Below are 22,172 nucleotides of genomic sequence, written 5' to 3' on the forward strand. Positions count from 1 at the left end.
GTATTCTGGGGTATTATTCCTATGCAGAGGGTAGTTTAGTTTATTTATTGACTACACTGAGGGCGTTTTATAGTTTAATAATTTATTGATTTATTGTGTTGAGTTGAATGTGCTACTTATTTTGCACTGTAATTACCTTATGCCTTTTCTACCTTTTTTTTCTTTTCTTAAAACTGACTGGGTGTAAACTGCTCAGATTTCCAATGTACTTATATTCGGTGCAAATGGCAAATAAAACTCTTGAATCATGAATCTTGAAAAAAGACTTTTATTTTGAAAAGCAGTGGAGCAGCTTCCGGCTGTTTTTGTTGTGTATACTATTACAGGAAGGTGAAAAGCAACGGGACGCTCACTACCATTAACATCAGTATTTTGATGTCAACATGGGGGCTTGTCTGGCTTTGTGCTCTGTAGCAAGCTGTGTAAGTATCTAAATCTAATATCTTACATACTAACTAAGCTTCAGCTCACTGTCGTCGTCCATATGTACATATTAGGAGAGCTAAACTGAGGTGAGCTAAAGGAGTTAAAGGCTACGTTAATAAGCAGCTACGTGACAGTTAAAGGCTCTCGCTGTAAGTTAATGTGAGTTAAGTTATTGGGCTTTACGTTGAATACTGGCTGTACTGGACATATGTTGGTATACATTTAGAGGAAGTTGGCTTTGCGAGATAATGAATCAGCAATGCAAATAGTGAAGTCTGTGGTCAGAACAGGCCAGTTGCACTCACGATAGAAATATTTAACCTAGCTGAGTTAGCTAGATTCAAGATTCAAGATTCAAGCCCTTTATTGTCATTGTGTAGTACAACGAAATTAGATTGTGACAATCCCATAGGTGCTAAAAAAAATGATAATACAAAAAAATAGAGTGCAATATAAATATAAAAAAAATATATAAAAAGATAATACAATAAAAAAGAGAGTGCAATATAAATATATAAAAGATAATACAATAAAAAAAGAGATAGTGCAATATAAATATAAAAAAAAATATATAAAAGATAATACAAAAAAAAGAGAGTGCAATATAAATATATAAAATATAATACAATAAAAAAAGAGATAGTGCAATATAAATATAAATATAAAAAAATATATATAAAAGATAATACAAAAAAAGAGAGAGTGCAATATAAATATATAAAATATAATACAATAAAAAAAGAGAATGCAATATAAATATATAAAATATAATACAATAAAAAAAGAGAGTGCAATATAAATAAATAAAAGATAATACAATAAAAAAGAGAGTGCAATATAAATATATAAAAGATAATACAATAAAAAAAGAGAGTACAATATAAACATAAAAAAATATATATAAAAGATAATACAAAAAAAGAGAGTGCAATATAAATATATAAAAGATAATACAATAAAAAAAGAGTGCAATATAAATATATAAAAGATAATACAATAAAAAAAGAGATAGTGCAATATAAATATAAACATATATATAAAAGATAATACAAAAAAAAGAGAGTGCAATATAAATATAAACAGATATATAAAAGATAATACAATAAAAAAGACAGTGCAATATAAATATATAAAATATAATACAATAAAAAAAGAGAGTGCAATATAAATATATAAAAGATAATACAATAAAAAAAGAGATAGTACAATATAAACATTAAAAAAATATATAAAAGATAATACAATAAAAAAAGAGATAGTACAATATAAACATTAAAAAAATATATAAAAGATAATACAATAAAAAAAATACAATATATATATTGATGAGATGACAGTTTTGCCAGATTATTGCACAAAGTGTCCGTCAGATAATTATATAATTATTGCACAGAGTGATCAGCATGTTATAACGTTACCTAACTTAGCCAGGTAACGTTATATGGTGATGATGAGTCAGATCTGTGGGTGATGCTTATCCACTTGAAGCCAGTAAAGGAAATTCGCTATCACTAAATAATTTACCAGTCCAGTATCTCTAATGGAACAAAACCCTATTTATGATTGCCAAACCAGTTGCCTACATTCATTTGACTGTTTCTTATTTTGTAAAAGCCTGTCTTGCCCATAGCTTTAACTCTTTATATATTATTCAGAATTAAATTAAATTCAATTTGCTTTATTGGCATGACTGTCAGGTGAACAATATTGCCAAAGCATCAATTCAATAATAAAAAAAAGAACAAAATAAAAACAAAAAACATATATATATACATATATACAATTCATTAAGCAAATGACAATTTATAGATATTTAAAAAGAACATGTATGTAAATGGAAGAAAACAATAAAGAAGTAATTAATGTTTGTTGTGTCAATAAAACAAACAAACAAATTAAAAAAAAATTAATAACAATATATTGCAATACCAAAGGATAAATGTAAAAAAAACAAAAAAACAACCCATGAAGTAGAGGAGTAAATAAAAGGCAGAGTGTGAGTTACATCTATTATGTGTTGTTGTTGTTGTGGTTGTCTCTAATGGAACAAAACCCTATTTATGATTGAAATTCTGCCAAAGCAGTTGCCTACATTCATTTGACTGTTTCTTATTTGTAAAAGCCTGTCTTGTCCATAGCTTTTAACTCTTTCTTTCCTTCCACTCCTTTGCAATTCCTCTCCATCATTCACAGGCCTCCTGTCTGTGTGGCTCAGCACCATGTCTTCTGTGTGGCTGCTGTCCCTCCTCCAACAGCTCCACCATCACACGGCTGGTGTTCTCCTTCTTCCTGCTGATGGGTACCATGGTATCTGTCATCATGATCCTTCCTGGCATGGAGGCACAGCTCAGTAAAGTGAGATCACTGTTCCTCCTCATTGCAATTGTATAACAAGTGTTCAGGGTTGTATTGCATTCACTTGCTAGATGCTGTTTACTGCAGTAGTATTGTTAAGTATTGTTACACATTCTCTCTAGGAATACTCTCTCGATAACATTTGTCCTCTGCTGTTTTTGTAGATCCCAGGATTTTGCCAGGGAGGAAGTGCTATACCCGGTTTCGAGAACCAGGTTAACTGCGATGTCATTGTGGGCTACAAGTCTGTGTACCGCATGTGCTTCGCCATGACTTGCTTCTTCTTTCTGTTCTTCGCCATCATGATTCGCGTCCGTAGCAGCAAGGACCCACGTGCAGCTATTCAAAATGGGTAAGTGCTTTTATTGAGCTTACATGGAATACATGTGCATGAGGGTGGAGGGATGTGCTACTTTCGTCTGTCTGCTGTACTGATGGTGGGTTTGTGACTGTTTATTTTACAGGTTCTGGTTCTTTAAATTTCTGATCCTGGTTGGGATTACAGTGGGAGCTTTCTTCATCCCTGATGGAAAATTTCATACCGGTACTAACATGCTCTGTTGGATTACTATAAACAGTAATATACAGTACCATACATTTTTCTAGAGCAGACACTTTGTGCTGTATAGCTGATTTAGGCAAAGGAGAAATATCTATTTTTGTTCAACCGTTTTAGGAAGCTGCATCAGCTATTTTTCCTTTCTACTTCACAGTGTGGTTTTACTTCGGAGTCGTGGGATCCTTCATCTTCATTCTAATCCAACTTATTCTTCTCATCGACTTTGCCCACTCCTGGAACAAGGTGTGGGTAGAAAATGCTGACAATAGTGACAACAAATGCTGGTTTGCAGGTACAGCGTTGACTTGAAAGAGACTTTTCACATATTTGCCAAATGATTTATTATACTCTTGAGGTAATATTTGATTAGACTAATCTACTCTGCCGGCCAAGTCAGCAGCGCATTGTTATAGTTGTGGTTTTAAGCCATTCGTGTGAATGTATGTCCATGTCATTTCCAGGCCTGCTGTCTTTCACCATCCTCCACTACGCACTGGCTATCACTGCCGTGGTGCTTTTCTACGTTTACTACACACAGCCAGACGACTGCACAGAGCACAAGGTCTTCATCAGCCTCAACCTGATCTTGTGCATCATCATCTCCATTGTCTCCATCCTGCCCAAGATACAGGTACAGTGTGCGGACCAGTATAAGGACATACTCATGCAGATACATATGAAAACACATTTAGTGTATGTTTGTCCTGTTTGTTACAGGAAGTCCAGCCACACTCCGGTTTGCTCCAGCCTTCACTCATCTCCCTCTACACCATGTATGTCACTTGGTCTGCAATGACCAACAATCCAAGTGAGTCGCCTGTTACCTTCAGCTCTTTTCTGTAGCTTTTGGTGGCATGTTCAGTTGTGATTATACTCACTGTTTTCTGTCAATATATGTATTTGCTGGTTATCTGCTGCAGCATTTTGATCATACTGGTGAGTTCTCCACGGCATGCTTTAGGAACAAAGAGGTGCTTTTTGCTAGTAGTTGACACACCTTCCTTGTTTGCCTTTCCCAAGTGAATGACAACAATGGGCACGCTTGTGGTGACTGTAGGCTTAGTTTTACCTACACGTCATTCTGTAGAACTACCTCTTTCGTAGTTTACTGATGTTGTAACACTGCACGCACTTTTTGTCTTTGCTAGATATCATAGGCAACAGCTGCTTATCTTATATTGCAAAGCGGACTGATTAAAAACATTAGTTAGTGTACAACAGGAAAATACAGTAGCACAAAAACTTTCTGTTGTTTTGGTGTTTCACTGTTGACAATGACATTTAAGAAAACACTTTGAAAACACTCTTGTTTAAAGAAAAACAGCATTTTTGCATTTATTTCAATGTGGGAGAGTAATGTATTTATGAAGTAGAAAACATGTACACTTTGTTATTAATATGTTTATATTTCCAAATGCATCTCTTATCACCTTCAAATGTGTTTGCGGAAAATTTAAGTTCATTTACATATGAATTATAACATTTGTCTGAATTTTTTCAGGATTAATACAAGGTTCTGTCAAGTGTAAACAGGCTCACTGTGTAATGATGTATTTCTCATAACCTCTTATAGTGTAAAGAAGTGTCTAATGTGTGTGTGTGCTCTGATGTCTTAGATCGAAAGTGTAATCCCAGCCTGTTGAGTCTAGTGTCAAACGTCACCACCACTGAACTGCCTGGTGACAGCACCCCTGGACTGCCTGGTGAAAGCACCCCTGGACAGGTGCAGTGGTGGGACGCTCAGGGCATTGTTGGTCTGATCATCTTCCTCTTCTGCACTCTATATGCCAGGTAGGTTTAAAACCCATCACAAATCATAGTTCATGTTCAGTTTGTATTATTTCTATTTTTGTAAATCTGTCTCTCTCCGTCTCTTCCCTAGTATCCGCTCGTCCAGTAACACCACGGTAAACAAGCTGATGCAGACGGAGGAGGGCGGAGGGTCAGGTGGAGAGGGAGTGGTGGGAGAGGACGGCATACGCAGGGCCGTGGACAACGAGGAGGAGAAAGTCTCTTACAGCTACTCCTTTTTCCACTTCCACCTCTGTTTGGCCTCCCTGTACATCATGATGACTCTCACCAACTGGTACCAGTAAGTATCTCTCACCTACAGATTATTAAACATGAAACATAAGGGGCCCAAATACTTTTCACAGCAGTCATTTTGGTATATCATAGCAGGAAAAGCACAGGTATAATCAATAATATTAAAAACAACTGCATTCCATTTAGTTCAGCTAGTTCCAGGGTCATGGTACTGTGCATGCCGGCTCACTGGCATCGTTGTACTGGTGATTAACCAGCCTTGTTTCCTAAAAATTACATTCCCATACAACTAAATTGCATACTCAATTACGTTTGGAAGGAAACGTATTTTGTTGCGGATTACGTTTATCTCTTACATATCACGAATACCTTTGTAAGTCCGCAGACAGCCGCAGCGAGTGACGTAGTACAGCGAGTGACGTAGTACATCGAGCGACGCGCAGAGCAGGTGACGTAGTATATTGAGCGACCGTGAATGAAAATACGTTGAATAAAAACGTTATAGAATAATAATGGGTATAATAAGTGAGAAAGTCTACTACTGATGGGTGGGTCCAACAAACACAGGACTCTCCCCCAGGAGCCCCAGGAGTTAGTGTCCCGTGTGAAACGTAGTCATTTCTTGCATTTTCGTTTTGTTTTTAAGTCATTTTAAGCCAAACCATGATGTTTAGTTTAGTTTAGTTTTGCTGCCTAAACCTAATTTAATAGTTTTGTTGCATTTTGGTTTTGTTTTGTTTCCATTTACAATGTTAATCACGTGTTTAAAACTACAACCGTAATCCAGGAGAAAAAATATGTGTCCTTCAAAACGTATTTTGGTTGTGCAGTTTTGTTGTATGGGAACGTCATTTTGTTGGAGACGGGGGTTGGATCAACAGACAAGATTGAGGTTGAACTGGACAACATCCAGGTGTGAGTTTGATTACAGAATTTTGCCTGTTAAAATAATGGATAAACATATGGATAGATACAATATGTGAAACAGATAGAAATACAAATAAGCAGCTTTACCACCCCAACTGACAGCTTTTAGTCACACGATTCTCCAGATATGTCAGCGACAAAGTGATCAGTTCTGAGACAAAAACATGCAACAATTTACACACATTTGATGCGTCTGAGATGCCCAAACATTTTGATATCAGTAGCTCTCAGTAGTTGTTGCACAGTCATTGTAGGCCTCCAGCATGGCCACCAGAGGGCACATTACTTTACCTGAAAGTTATCCACTCCTTGAACACAGCTTGAATTGCATTTCTAAAAATTAAAAAAGCTCACCCTCTACAGTGCTGTTTCTAATCATTGAAGAATATCAGTACACAAATTTCGGTGCACGTGTTGAATTGTTTTTTAACTAAATTTCCTTCTGTGTCCTCCCTCAGACCGGACACCACCACCCATGCCATGCAGAGTCACATGCCAGCTGTGTGGGTGAAGATGAGCTCCAGCTGGCTAGGCCTGGGGCTCTACCTCTGGACCCTCATCGCCCCTCTCATCTTCCCCGACAGGGATTTCAACTGAGTACGCCTTGTCTTCTAGCTGTATTTAGTTGTTTAGTGTCTTGCCTAGTGTACTAGGCAGTGTGAAGGATGCTATGAAGGAAATGGGAAGGCTGTTATAAAGGAAATACATTTCTTTTTATTCCTTTTTTTTCAATTAATCTCCTCTGCTGTTATTGTGCTTGTGTTGTTTTACCTCTCCTTGTATGATTATTTAGTGTGGTAATCACTGCAGATATTTGATAGTGTAAGTGGATTTTTCTAGTTAGCCTGATTGATGAGGTTTTTGGCTACAAGAAGTTATTTTCTTTGCCAGTGACTCACATTCGTGGGCAACCCCTTACCTTCCGCCTGTCGTAGTCTTAACAAAGACTCAATAACAAGGCACTTTCTCGATACCTCAGTAACAGATTCCCTTTTAAGGGCCTGTGAGATGTTCTTCTCTGATTGGCCACGTCTGGAATCCCTGATTAGCTGGACTCTGTTAGTGCTGGGGGGGCAACGAGGGGAACCCTCCTCTGGAGCCCCAGCGTGAGTTGAGTGTGAGAGTTAGATAAGACTAATATGACACGCCCTACACATCATAACAGGGCTTCCCTTTTTTGCTGCCGGGCTGTACACAAATCCACTTCATCACACCTTGAGCCAGAGTCCGAATTAGACCACCAGTCTAATCTCAGCTCTTCCAACGCAGGGTATTTTATCTCTGGTGCTACGCCTCTCCATGTCTGACTGTGTTTGGCCGTGTACAGCCACGGGCATCAATCTGTATACCTGTATAGCGGTCTGTTTGCAGCAGGGAGACATGTATTGATCCATAGCAGTCAGCATCATGCAATGTGCAGCGGTACGGTTCAGGAGGTGATGGCGTGAAGTCCACCGTGCTCTCACAAATGCCATTATTTCAGGAATGTTACGGAGCGTGTTATTGAGTTGAGAGGGCGAAAAAAAAAAAAGAAGGAATTTTTAATTGTCGCAGTGTACAAAACAAGAACATTTCAGAAGTGATAAATTGCTGTTAAATGGTAATGACTTTCAAAGTATGTCGATGGTTGTGATGGTGGTACAATGATATTATGCATTATATAGTGGTTACCTCAATATCAATGAATGGAATAAGTTAAAATAAGACCAGTAGGTTTTGTACTTGTAAATGTTTTTGGTACAATCCTGAAAATGTTTGACTGTATTATGTTCCTTTTCAAACATTTCACGCTCATGAATCAGATTCCCTGTTTCTCTGGCTGCATATGAGTATTGTGAGTGGAATTTTTAAATGTCTTTTATATTCATTTTCTTTCTCAAATATTGTCAAATGTATTGTACATTTCACAATTATTATTGCCCTATACTGAGGAGATTATTTAGGCAGAATTGTTATAATGTAATTATTTCAAAAACAATATTAAGTGCCTTTTTGTAGTCCTGCGTTTCAAAAAAGAATTTAACACTAATGCTGACGTGTGCTCGTTATACCTTGCCTTACATTGTGGTGAGTCAGTCATTGCATGCCCACAAGGCATAGGCCTATATGACATGAACTAATATTGTAATTAACGTATACTGTTTTTAATAAAGATGAAAACCTATCACTCACTCTTTGTCTTGATGGAGCCTCAATAGAAGCCTTCCACTCCCATGAAAATGTCAAATAGAGACATTGAGCAAGATTATCCTTATCAGGATGCTATGAAGATGGAGTTTAATACAAAATATATCTGATTAAAAACATTTGATTACCTTTACTTGGGTATAATAATTACTGGTAATATAATTAAGGGGAGACACTACAGGCAAAAACATTGTTTTTCATGCATTGGTATATTTTGAGATTTTGGGCTATTTTGCTTCCATAACATGTCTTCTTTCAGACTAGTGGAAAGAAAACACACAAAATTACACATTTAGGTGTTTATTTTACTACACTTTGTCTATTTGTGTCTGTAGATTTCTCCTAAATTCACCAAAAGTTAGCATTAGATAATGCCTTATTTGCATATGTAAACATACTGTACAATTTCAGAAAACTTGTCATACAATTACTTTTTTTTCTCAGACTCTGAGCCAGAAATCTCCTCTTCATTAGCACTTACATACACCAAACTTCTCAGTTTCATTCCTATCTATATTCTGAAGGTTTTTACAGAGGGGATTGTTCATATACCATTCATAGCCTGATTTATAGAACATTTTATTCCTAAGAACATGGCAAAATTTGATTTTTTTTTTTTCTGATTTATGGAGCTATAAAAAAGAGATAGATAATAATGCCTCATTTGCAAATTTAAACATACATTTTCAGAAAAGTTGTAATACAAAAAAATTGTCTTAATGTAAGTAATCAACTGGGGAAGTTTCATGGTGATATCTATTAGTTATTTTTTTTTTTTTTACATTATTCACCTAATGTGTCTCCCCCTTATATGTTAACACTTAGGAGCCCCATGGATGTTATTGAGTTTACGTAACATCTCCCTATCTCTAATTTGTCACCAGGGTGCAGATAGTGTGATGTGTTCTGTGCATCATCCCATAGATTTAGGTCATGAGGTACCAAAGGAGGGGCTGATAGACGCATCACAGCATGTTCTCTACTGTGGGTGAAGTATATCATGTGTAAAGATGACAGTCCAAAACAAGCTAATCATATGCCTGGCACATTGCTTCACTGCAAGCACTTCACATCTGCTGGATTGTCCGACTATTTGGCCTTACTGTGACAGTGGTTCCCTGTTTGCTGCTTAAACTCTAACACTGTTTCTCTCTCACACACACACACATCAGCCACTAACGTCTTGACCCTTAACTGAGTGTTTGCCCTGCAGTTAGCTCCCTGTGACACAAGTCCAAAGCTAAATTGAAAGACGTATGTATCCAATAATAATTATAGCTCTGACCAGATTTTTGCCTAACTGTAAACCGAAGCAGTAAAAAGTGTGTGACGTGTCCCCTGTTCTGGTACACAGACAGAGCGGTGTGTGTGCCAGTGCTCGCAGCCTCTGCTGTGTTATTTCCCTCTCGCTTAGCTGGCAGACGGGGCCTGTTGGTTTTGGCCGCTACAGTCACTCCAACCAGTTGGCACTGTCTGGAACTGTTCAGGACACACTACCTCCTGTCGACTTCCACCCTCCCAACAACGCCACCCCTCGCTCAGCCTATCCGCGACAATCCTGAGTTGGTGGATCGTGTCACAGTTTAGTTGCGAAAATGAATTCTCATTGTCTTTGCATGTAGTGGAGGAAACAAAGATTTCCCCCGTCACTGAAGGGAGGACACCAGCACACAACTGCAAAAAATTAGAGACCACCTTGCGATGGGATCACTCCAGCTGCGATACCAAATCGGGCCAGGGGCGTACAGTGGGGGGCCACCTGTAAAGTTTCGTGACTGCATCTTGCACGGTTGTGACACTGTTGAGTTGACAAAATCTGTTAGACAGACATTCTTCTGTGGTAGTTCCCGTTAGAGTAGGTGTCTGCTGGATCACATTTTGCCATGATGACACACACACACACAGACTCACAAGGTGAAAACAATACCAGCGTCGCTGTCACGGCTGGTAACAACTATGAGATTGTATTTTCTATGTGGCAGGGGGAAAAAAGCCCTGATGCAAAATGTAAAAAAAAAATCTACAAAAACTAGAGCAACGAATGTAATGAAAAAGTTCCAAACACTTAACTTTCAGCGCTGAAAGTTGCTTAGTCATTTTTGTGTAAACTCACTGGCTGTCTCAGTGTACCTGCACTGACCTTGTCTTGAAGCTGGGACGCTACACATTGCATGAATGTTTTGCAGAGTGGAAGTCCTGTCTTGTCTCTTTGTAGCAGTGCACTGCACACTGGCCTGACACACACAGTGCGATGATCATCGTTAAATGCACATTGTGGTCAATTGATGACGTCACTCCTCTAACGGGAAAAGACAGGCAGCATCTCCACCAAATCTCTGGTGTTTTGACCTTAAAGAGGACCTATTATGCTTATTTTCAGGTACATACTTGTATTTTGGGTTTCTACTTGAACTTGTTTACATGTTTTAATGTTCAAAAAACGCTTAACTTTTCTCATTCCGGCTGAGTTGCAGCACCTCTTTTCATCCTCTGTCTGAAACGCTCTGTTTGAGCTCCCGGAAAGCCCAGTCTGCTGCTCTGATTGGTCAGCTGGCCCACTCTGTTGTGATTGGTCAACTAAACCAAACACTGCGGACTCCGCTCCAGCTCCGCTCTGACTAGCTTTGTTTGAGGGCGTGCCAAACTAGCTGCTAGGCAGGTATTATGCAAATAGGTTACTTGGTGACATCACCACGTTACAGAAGAAAAGGCAGGACTTCAAGCAAGGTGTATCAGGCAGTTTGGGAGCAGTGTTTCTGTGGGGGAGAGTAATTCCCTTTGACGTGGACTTTGGATTTTTGTAACTTTGCAGACCTTTTACATGCACAAAAAACTATATAACACACTAAAGGAAAGAGAAAAAGCACAAAAGCATAATAAGTCCTCTTTAATTGTTTCAGTTTTATTGCTCTGGCCAGCCTTTACACAGTCTCACTCTTTACTCTTTAAAGAACTGCCCTCACTCTTGTAAACTTACCTCATATTTTTTTTTCTCTGTCAGTGATTGAAGCATTTATAGTATACAGTAAAAGCACCAGACTGAGTTTGATGAGACTAAAGAACTCTTTGCACTGTACTCTTCCATTAGTCCCATCTTAAATTGAACAGCCTTTGAACGCAGCCAACAGCATCTGAGAACAAATTAGCTAAGTGTCATAAATCACACTTTTATTTCCCCTGTTATCATCAGGTGTACAAATATGAACTCGTTTTTTTTTTTTTTCTCCTAGGATAGATTTAAGACACTCTCCATCTTTGGCCATTGGCTCCAGTGTCATAAATCCCACCTTCATTTCCTCCGTTATCATCAGATGCAATTTGTCGCTGTAATAAGAGATCAGAGGCCGTAATGTGCTGATTATGAACCACTTAGTGTGGCTCTGCAGCCATGCTTGGTTAGGCATCCTAGGATTTTTAATAATTGCAGATTGACGGAAACAATGGTTATCACTTGCAGTGTTATCCCTGACCTTAATCTTATTCGCTTCCCTTTCACCCACATTAGCCTGGAAATGTCAGCGTTTAGCTGCGTTTTGCATTCACTTGTCAAGAAGAAGGTCATTCTCTACGGTGAAACACGCAGATCATCGCACTGTTTCGCCGTTTATTATTACAACGAAGCTTGAATAGCACCACTGCTCCTGATGTTGACTTGGATAAGCATTGTTTTGGGAGAGCATTGTGCATCCCTGACCACCTCTTTGACAGGATGACTGGAAATGCCTGTCTGAGGTGTAATTGGGTTTTAAGAGTGGGATCCAGGCCCATTAAATTATGTGCAGCATGCAGGGGAGCTAATTGAGTTTGAGCCCTGCTGGCATACTGCATGTGCACTGGAAACATTTACCCAACATTAAACCCCAATTAGGCTTTTCAGGATGGGAAACTTGTTGCTGGATGGAGGGAAGCAAAGATACCGATGCCTGTCAGACTCATTGTGTAATAAAATGTGGGCACTAGTCGATCTGTTTGTTTCTGATCTATTGTTGAACTTCCACTGGACTTTCAGGGCTTTTTTCTCATTTCTGTTTGATCACTTCCATCCTCTCTCTCTGGCCGCAGTGCAATGCAGTCACTAAGCTGGAAGTCTAAAAGTCTGAAAGTCTGTTTATGTGTGTGTGTGTGTATGGCTCTCCTGTGCGCATGCTCTCCCCCAGCTCAGAGGAGCAGCTAATGCAGTTATATAACAGTCAGTGCAGCCGGCGTCTGCTGTGAGCCAAATGCCAGGCCAGTCTGGTTACATAAGCCTGTCAGAGTCATATTGTAGCAGCACGGAGCGCTCACACCACAGCGTGTCCCTGCACTCCTTCCACCGTCTCCTGCACCGTCTCTCACTTCCTCCCACTGTCTTCTTCACTCTCATCTTTTTCTACACCTCTCTCCCCACCTTCCCCTCCCACCTTTTGCTGCGGAGCTGCTGCTCTCAACAACCGGGAACAAAGAGTTTAGCGTGCTGGATGCAGATGCACAGACAGGCTCTGAAAAATATGAGACAGAAAAGAGCGGGACTAACTGTACGTTAGAATGAAATGTTTCTTATTCTACACCAGTCTCTCCTCCACCTAGACGTCATGAAAAATGTAGCTGTTGTTGTCCTTATATGACCTGTGCTGTGCACCATGACAGTGATGGTGAAAAGATGAGGTGTGCTGCCAGTCGCCACCACCTGTGAGCTCTGATGTGTGCTGGCCTTTAGAGCACCATTTGATCTCAAGGATACCAGGACTGCTTCTCTTAGTGGCCTTTACTGAATCTGACCCTCATCTCTCCCCCCGCCACACTCTTGGTCCCTCATGGTATGAGGAGGTCAGATGCAGGAAATTCACTCAGAGCTGTGTGCAAACAATTGCAAAACACCGCCTGTGTGACCCTTTAACAGTTCACGCAGTCATCCAGGGGAAGTTAATTGATTTGTGGCCTCACATCCTGACCTCCATTATATCTCTCTTGCGTGTGATGCCGTGTCAGCATCTCTTTAGGTAGCCTATTCATTCTTGCGGTATGGCAGGAGCATACTTGCTAACCCTCACGATTTTCCTGGGAGCCTCCTGTTTTTTCGTTGCCCTCTCCCGGTTTCCTCCCAGGGTCACAATTGTCCCAATTTATGGTACATCTTTTTTTTTTCCTTTTCGTTATCTCAACCTGTCTCTGGCACTGTACAGCGTGTATAAGCCCTACTGTTTCCACCCGGACGGCAATAGAGCTACACCAAAATATCTTTTCCTGGTGGGGGAGAGCTGCAGGAGAATTTTCAAATGAAAAGTAGGCCTATTTAAAGGGACTCTATGGAAGAATCAGAAATTGGTTGTTAATAGTGACACCTGTGGCCGTTAAGTCAACGACAGCCAGCGTCCTCTTGCTCACGCTTGCCCAAAATCAAACGAAGATTCCTCCATGAATCGAAGCGCCCGGCCGATGTTGAACCTAGTTTTCCCTCGACGTCGGTTACATTCCTGTTTTGCAAGATGGGCTTCACTAGATATAACTTTGTTTTGTTTGTGCTTCCGTGGAGTTTGTGTTGGAGTCTGAGTTGTGGTGGGGGCTGGTTGTTTGTTGGCATTAGACTCCATTTCTAACCAAACATTAGCTATGGTTGATTTTCCTGGAAAAAAAAAATTACCCGCATTCTTCACATTAAAAGCGGTCTACAGGTTGATAGAGGAAACCCTGAAAGTCATGTAAGGTCTCATTTTTTAGGTTAGGTTACAACCTGTTCACAAACTGGCAATAAAAAACGATTAAAAAAACAAAGCATAAAAACTTACATATAGTCCCTTTAACAAAAATGCTGTTGCAATGCACTCATTTTTGTTGTTTTCATTCTTTAAAGGGACTGTTTGTAACTTCTTACACATATAAATCACCCGGGTCGGTTTCTCATGCGCGCTTGCATATGCGTGCTCGCGTGCGGCTACGCTGTTCAGACTCAGACTCCAACACAAACTACACGGAAGCACCAAAACCGCAAAGTTATACCTAGTGAAGCCCGTCTGTTAAACAGTGTTGGTCAGAGGACGCTGGGGAGACCGTAGCTTTGGTCTCCAGGGCCGGATTCTCTGCTCCTCTGCTCCTCTGCCTGCCTGACTTCACTCAGCTCGCTCCACCTCACGTGCATGCGCGCACACTCCACACTGCAGAACAGTTAGTTTAGCTCTAAGTATATCTAGTGGACGTTTGTGCAGAAATAAATGCTGCAGCTCCTCCAGACCAACAGAGGTTTTCCGTGTCTTGTGAAGTGACGGGGCTCCGCAGCGAGAAACGTTATCGTCTCTGACAAAAACTCCGGTGTCTCCCCTGTTCCCTCCGAACGCGGTTGGGAAGCTGAAGCAGGAAAAGCCAACACTAGGATCAGCAGTGATTCATGGAGAGACCTTCGTCTGGTCAGCTAACATTACTGCCAAGCAGCTGAAATATAGAGTGATATTGTGGTTTTAGCTGACGTGTGTCGCCTCACTGTTTTGAGCGATGCTCGTTCATGTCTATGTAGAGCGAGCAAAAGCGCGAACCCGACGCTGACTTTCGTTGACTTAATGCCGACAGGTGTCGCTGTTAGGAAGCATTTCTGATTCTTACAAACAGTCCCTTTAAAAGTCACCAGAATGCAGGAATTAAGTCTGAAACTCACATGTTTTATAAGTAACAATATAACTATGTGGTGGATGAAATATTGCTGCAGAATCAGGCAGAAGCTCAGATCAGAGGGTGCACATGATTACCTCAATCAGTCTGCTATTAAAGCATGAGAGTTGGCCTGGCTAATTAAGAATTAATAGCATTATAACCAGGAACTTCTCCTCTCAACCAATAGCTGCCTCTGCAGCCTTATGAATATTAACGAAGCGGTGCTCGACGTGCCAGCTCATTGGTTGGAGGCCGAGAAAGAGGCGTTGCTCGTCGGACCTGCCGTGCGGGGTGGTGCTGGAGCCTGCTGGAGTGGCGTTTCGCGTAGGGGCGAGATGTTGTTTTGTTGTGGCGATCAGCTGAATGTGGCATCGCTGTCCGGACTGACACAACAACAACAACAACAACAACAACAGTGGGAAGCCTCCCGAGCCCCTCCGGCTCTCCCTCCACAGAAGCACAGCGGACGGCCGCGGAGAGCAGCTCCATCCGGCGCGGAGCGATCCAGGAAATGCGGACTTCTGGCCCTTTATTCGCTCCGGGATAAATGGCTGCAGCAGCACTGTAGCAAGCTGGTAAATATTGCAAATTATGTTTATTACTTTCCACTTGTCATGTTGAGGAGGGTGTGAAGTTGAGCTGCTGTTTTCACAGTCAGAGTGAGTCATGAAGTTGCCTGTTGTGATGATATGTGATGGAGGAAAAGATGCAGCAGCAGTGAGTTGAGAGGGATTTTTGGTGAGAGTCTGTAACTCCAGTGAGCAGCAGCAGCAGCAGCAGCAGCAGCGGTGTGTCGCTGCACATCCAGCTGACTGACAGCAGATGCTGCTTCTTCATCACGCAGCAGTTTGTCCTTAATAACAAACCGGCTGAGAGGAGAGAGAGCAACAGTGCGCACTGACTGACTGACTGACTGATGCACGCAGGCTTTTACGCACAACATGTAAGATTCCTCTCTGGAGAACTTATTTGTGATGGGCTACACCTACACTTGCAGGATTTTTTTTAAGGGGGATGACATCATGCTTTTTGTTGATCAGCTGTTTTATGTGAGATATTATGGTGAAGGTTTATTTTGGCAATCAGTAACTCTGCTTCAAGTTAATATATATCTTCCAAGCACACGGTTCACCCAGCTGGGTATAATGATAATATTATGGTAGCAGGGAATTTACATACAGACACACTGAATGACTGTGTGACTGTTGTTTGACACGTTTATTATGGTAACTAATTTCCTTACAAACCATTTACATGCTGGATAGAGTAACAGGAAGTCTTTGAGTTAGCAGTTTTAACCTTGCTATCTATCTATCTATCTATCTATCTATCTATCTATCTATCTATCTATCTATCTATATATATATCTATCAATATATCTAACTATCTAACTATCTATCTATCTATCTATATATCTATCAATATATCTAACTATCTATCTATCTATCTATCTATCTATCTATCTATCTATCTATATATCTATCAATATATCTAACTATCTATCTATCAGGGCTGGGCAATAGGATATCATAATATCCTAATATGGCATAAGTGTTCCTGGTTTTAAAGGCTGCATTACAGTAAAGTGATGTCATTTTCTGAACTTACAGGCTGTTCTGTTAATTGTCTTAATTAGTCATTATATCCACAGTACTGACGAATATTTCTCAAAAATCTCATCGTAAAAGCACCAAAAGTCAACCCTACAATATTGTCCCAATAACGATATCGAGGTATTTGGTCAAAAATATTGTGATATTTGATTTTCTCCATATCGCCCAGCCCTATCTATCTATCTATCTATCTATCTATCTATCTATCTATCTATCTATCTATCTATCTATCTATCTATCTATCTATGAGCTCATAACTGTCAGTACTTTGAGTTGCAAAGCATGAGTGTATGGATCTATTGATTAGGGCTGTGTATTGGCAAGAATCTGCAGATACGATGCGTATCATGATACAGGGGTTACGATTCAATATATTGTGATGTGTAGCGATACTGTAAGCAAGTCGATATATTGTGATTTTTTAAAATATAATTTTGGGAAAACTGTTTGTCATAGTATAAAGAATACACCACCATATGCATATAATCAGAGTTAAAAAACAAAAAAAGTTTACTTTTGTATGCAATCAGAGCAGCGGGATATGCATTTATCACAGTAACTGTAACATCCAACATCATAGCACTACTTTCAGATGGCACATACACTGAGAGGGTGCTTCTCTTTGCCAATGAAATGAAGTATTGACTGAGTTAATCTTTGCATGCAAGCTATTGATTAAAACGTGCTATAGGCCTAGTGTCTTTGAGAATGGATACAGTATCACAAAACATAATATCGCGATACTCAATATTTCCAATATCTTCTCACACCCCTAATATTGATATAGTCTATATTGATATTAGGCCTACATCAGGTGAAGAAATCACAAATAAATAAGATGCTTGTCATGAGTCATTGCACTTTTTGTGTCTCTAATGCCAGTTTGGCAGGAAGTGAGGTACGGAAAGCACTTGAAGTGTGCTGCTCTCTGCAGATGAAGACCACAAAAGCCAGGTGCTGCTGAGAAATACTTTTTTTTTATATCAGTGGAGTACTGCTGTCCCCTCTTAGTCAATCTATTTGGTCCTTGTAGACTAAGATTTCTTTAGTGGCTTAGTCGTTTTTTATGCTTTTTTCATGCGGAATGACTTATTTCCAAGGAATTTATGAGCACATCTGTGGATTTAAAGTGGTGTTTTTGTGTGATTCCTTGTGGAGAAACTCAGTTTTTTTCAGATTTGGTGATAAAATCAACTAATTAGTTGACAAAATCGTATGAGTGTTTGCCGACGAAGAATTTCTTTGGTCAAGGACATCCCCAAAGTGGAGGTTCAATATCTCCTCAATGCAATCCAAAGAATGTAGCCATAACAATAGCAGCAATGATGCAGTGTCCTTCCTTCCCCCTCGCTCTGGGTCCGTATTGTAACTTACATACAGTAAAGTGTCACACCATGAGTGGAGAGAGGCCAATATGCAATTACTTCTTATTGAATCAGCACAAAGTGGCAGCCTCACAGTGCTCCACTCTGGCCTGGATCAAGACCACTTGTGGTGCTGCTGGCTAAAGAAAGGCACCAGCTCAGCAGGCACCCGAGGAGAGCGCCGCTCCGTTTCCTCGCAAAATTTCCAAGATTGTTTGACATCGTGAAGCATTTGATCGTTGAAAAACTCGCTGCCATTTATGGTTTCGGCATGGACGGGGATAAAAGCTTGCGAGTCAGACTTGCTTTGATGTCTTTATACCATTGTAACTTGGCTGAAATGTTAGAAGGTGGCTTGTAAAGAGGATAATTAGTATTTTTTTAAAGCTGGAAGTGAATGCGCTATTATGTGTATAGCTGCACAACCTGTTTTCGTTTAGCGGTGCCAATTCATTACAGAAAAGCTCTGGTATTTAGTATCGTAGCTGTGGACTTGCGCAATGAGTTTGTTCTGGTACAATAAAAGCAAATCTGTCAGCACTAAAACTGATTACCGAAGACCTCAGTCAGTTAGTCAGGCTGGTTCGTGTGTGCTTGTGTGCCTCTCCCCGGCACAGGCAACACGCCACATGGGAAAAGTTTTCAGCCAATTAACGCAGATCCACTCAACAACTTATCCCTACTTTCATTCACGTGGCATACGCTCTCACTTCTCCATCTCTCACACACTGAGTCAGCCTTGCAGGTGGCGACCTGTTGGTCTAAATTCACGAGATGCCATCGGCAGCAAGAGGGTCGTGTGGAGTTCCTTGCTCAGACCTTCAGACACACCTCCTGCAGATAATCGCGGCCTGATAACCGCGGCCACGCTGGAGCAAAGGATCAGGGGATGATCTGCAGTTTTTTTTCTCCCACGAGTGAGAGCGACAGTTTAGTCTGAACCCTTGATGTGAAATTCTTAGGTGTTACACGGATGGTGTGACCCTGTAGAGAAAAAAAAAGTGAACAAGCGTGTTAGTTGGCATCCCGTTCTGCTTCACGCACGGCTGTTGGCTCCGCAGATGACACAAAGTATTAAATGGCATGTACGAGCATGTTCTAAAGTTTTCTTTGCAAGAAGCATGGCATTGTTATCAGTCTCCTGCAAAGAAAATAAACACACACACACACCCAGTGAAGGCTGTAAAATCCTGGTGGCTGGTGGACACAACCTTTTCATGTCCCTGCTGATGGCTATTAATTCTGTTCTCTGAAGCACCCGAGAAGAATAGAGCCACTGTAGTGCTTGGAGACCGGAGTGAACCAGGAACAAGACTTTGGATACACACTTGTACAAACACACACACACACACACACATACACACACACATGCAAAATGGAGGCCAGGAGTGTCAGTCTGGCAACTTCACAAATGCCCCACTAGCCTAATAATTTAGTTGCATGCAATCCGTTGCAATCTGAATAGGGCTGTCATTCGATTCAAATATTTTATTAATCAAAAATTAATCACACTTTTTTTTTATCTGTTCAAAATGCACCTTAAAGAGAGATTTGTCAAGTGTAAATACTCTTATCGACATCGGAGTCTGCAAATATGCTTGTTTTATGCAAATGTATGTATATATTGATTATTGGAAATCAATTAACAACACAAAACAATGACGAATTTTGTTCAGAAACCCTCACAGGTACTGCATTTAGCATAAAAAATATGCTCAAATCATAACATGGCAAACTGCAGCCCAACAGGCAACAACAGCTGTCAGTGTGTTGACTTGACTATGACTTGCCCCAAACTGCATGTAATTATCATAAAGTGGGCATGTCAATAAAGGGGAGACTCGTGGGTACCCATAGAACCCATTTTCATTCACATATCTTGAGGTCAGAGGGCAAGGGACCCCTTTGAAAATGGCCATGGCAGGTTTTCCTCGCAAAATGGAACGTAAGTTTGCAGCATTATTTAACCTTTTTCGCAACAAGCTAGTATGACATGGTACCAATGGATTCCTTAGGTTTTCTAGTTTCATATGACACCACTATCTTCACTTCAAACTTCAAAAGAGCAATCGCGTCAATGCATTAAAGAAATTAGTGGCGTTAAAACGAATTTGCGTTAACACGTTATTATCGCGTTAACTTTGTCAGCCCTAATTCTGAATAGATGTTATTTAGTCTTCACTGTAATCAGAGTTCAGTTTTGGTGTCATTTGGGTCAGTGTGTGTGTGTCAGGGGGGGGGTGCGGTTGCCTGTCAGCGTCTGGCCTCGACTCAACCTCTCGCCCAGGCCGCTGTGTTTGGCTGCCCCCCTCTCAAACGCAGATAGAATTTCCTTGTGTTTGCCAGAGAGCAAGAGTCTGTCCTGTATATGTGTGTTAGTGTGCCTCCTGTCTGGCCCCGCTCCCATGTGTGCCAGCCCACAGGTTATATAATGATGTGTGTGGACGATGATAGGCGTACAGGCGGCGCAGGTTTCGACAGGGAGAGGAGAGGACGCGCAGCAGAGGGGTTTACTCATTCAAACACTCCCCTTCGTATAAGAGTTAATCATTAGCTGCTTCGGCACAAGTTGGTAGCCAAGTGGAATGTGGAGGGGGAAATCCTCCCTCAGAATAGGTTTATTACATGAAGTTTTCACTGGACCATAAAATGTCACTCTGACTAGACTTCTATTGTTCTCTTCTGTGTGTAATCTGTTTTCTTCTTGTATGAACATTTAGGGCATTTTTGTGCAGGTGTTCACTTTCCACAGTGGCCAGAGTTGTGCAATAGTGATAGTGAGCTTCTGCGCAGCTTTTACCACAGGCATGTCTGTGAAGGGCTCGGCCAGGATCTCATTGTGTAACGCTTTTTGGGGAGAGGCTGCCTAGGCACTGCCCGAAAAAAAGTGATAACACAAGTGGCAGCTTATCAATTACTGGATATATTCAGATTTGAATGAAGGAATTAAAGCTCACCCGGCCTCAGGAGGTCGGGCATGCAGCTCTCCTTGCCTTGAAAGATTGGCTCTAGATGCACGTCGCCCAGTGTGTGCTCATTGATCGGTGACGCAGGCGATGTATCGCATTTCACGACTAGATATCTCTGCCTCTTCCAAATCTCTCGCTTTCTCTCTCTGGGTCCCTCCTGACCACCACACCCCTCAGCACACACACACACACACACACTGCATCTGCACACACACACACAGCAGCCTCCAGGTGTCTGCTCATCACACTAGTCTGTGTTGATTAACTAACACCTCCAGAGAGAACTTGTGGTTAATCTCTGCTTTACTTCCTCCAAAATGTGTTTCTCATTTAAATGTTGGGCACCGCTGCTTGCTTATCCCGGTGCCATGGCGAGAGACAGTAAAGTATACTTCACTAATGGATAAAGTTTTCTAATGATATTTATGTCCTTATACTGGCTTCCTTTCTTAATTTTTCCCTCTCTGCCAGTTCCTTTCCTCTCCGCTTGTCTTCTCTCCTCTCTTCTTGTTTCTTTTCCTCTCCTGTCCTCTAGTTTCCTCTCCTCTCCTTTCCTCTCCACTCATTACTTTTCCTCTAGTTTCCTCTCTGTTCCTCTCCTCTATTATAATTTCTTTTCCTCTCCTGTCTTAAGGTTTCTTCTCCTCGCTTCTCATCGCTTTTCCTCTCCTCTATTATCATTTATTTTCCTCTCCTCTCCTCTCCTCTAGTTCCTTTCCTATCCTGTCATCTAATCTCTTCTTATTCCTTTTCCTCTCCTGTCCTCTAGTTTCCTCTCCTCTTCTCTCCTGTCCTGTCCTCTCCTCTCCTCTCCTCTCCTCTCCTCTCCTCTCCTCTCCTATCCTCTCCTCATCTCCTCTCCTCCTTCTCTGGAGTCCTTTGTCTCAGCGTGTAAGGCGTCCCCCGCAGTAACAGCGAGTGAGGATTGGAGGGGATTTCTGCTCTGCGGGAGGGTAAGAGGGCTTTGGGAGGAAAATCCTTCCAACCCTGCCGTGGATCTACCGAGCAAATCAAGGCAGCAGGCGATGCTCCAGCACAATCCTCCCCAGCCATGTCACTGTCACTGAAGCAGAGCGGTTGAACTAACCCCTGGACCCCCCCCGCC

The 22,172-nt window shown here is 41.0% G+C and overlaps 2 protein-coding genes across 4 annotated transcripts in view; both read left to right on the forward strand.

Annotated features, from left to right (window-relative positions):
• The first annotated feature begins 270 nt into the window (after nucleotides 1-270).
• Nucleotides 271-8,484, forward strand: serinc2l (serine incorporator 2, like). Its single transcript, XM_037785254.1, has 10 exons — nucleotides 271-422; nucleotides 2,620-2,781; nucleotides 2,946-3,133; nucleotides 3,246-3,325; nucleotides 3,495-3,632; nucleotides 3,802-3,971; nucleotides 4,058-4,148; nucleotides 4,957-5,131; nucleotides 5,223-5,432; nucleotides 6,772-8,484. Exons 1-10 carry the CDS (start codon nucleotides 384-386, stop codon nucleotides 6,908-6,910), a joined length of 1,392 nt encoding a protein of 463 aa, XP_037641182.1. The 5' UTR covers nucleotides 271-383; the 3' UTR covers nucleotides 6,911-8,484.
• A 6,923-nt stretch (nucleotides 8,485-15,407) lies between these two features.
• LOC119497046 (transcription factor HIVEP3) overlaps nucleotides 15,408-22,172 on the forward strand; it is a 48,625-nt gene continuing 41,860 nt past the window's right edge. For 2 of the 3 annotated variants that reach the window (XM_037784825.1, XM_037784824.1), the window contains exon 1: nucleotides 15,408-15,696. The gene's annotated coding sequence lies outside the window, so the exon portion shown is untranslated. Of the gene's footprint in view, nucleotides 15,697-15,866; nucleotides 16,065-22,172 lie in introns of those variants that run through there. The other variant, XM_037784826.1, reaches the window with a different exon arrangement.

The sequence above is a fragment of the Sebastes umbrosus genome, chromosome 11 (genome assembly GCF_015220745.1).
Source record: "Sebastes umbrosus isolate fSebUmb1 chromosome 11, fSebUmb1.pri, whole genome shotgun sequence".
NCBI lineage: Eukaryota > Metazoa > Chordata > Actinopteri > Perciformes > Sebastidae > Sebastes > Sebastes umbrosus.

Coding starts and splice junctions, on each gene's coding strand:
- serinc2l (XM_037785254.1), top strand. CDS start 384: ATGGGGGCTTGTCTGGCTTTGTGCTCTGTAGCAAGCTGT. Junction 3,972..4,057: donor CCATCCTGCCCAAGATACAG/GTACAGTGTGCG, acceptor TGTTTGTTACAG/GAAGTCCAGCCACACTCCGG. Junction 5,132..5,222: donor TTCTGCACTCTATATGCCAG/GTAGGTTTAAAA, acceptor TCTCTTCCCTAG/TATCCGCTCGTCCAGTAACA.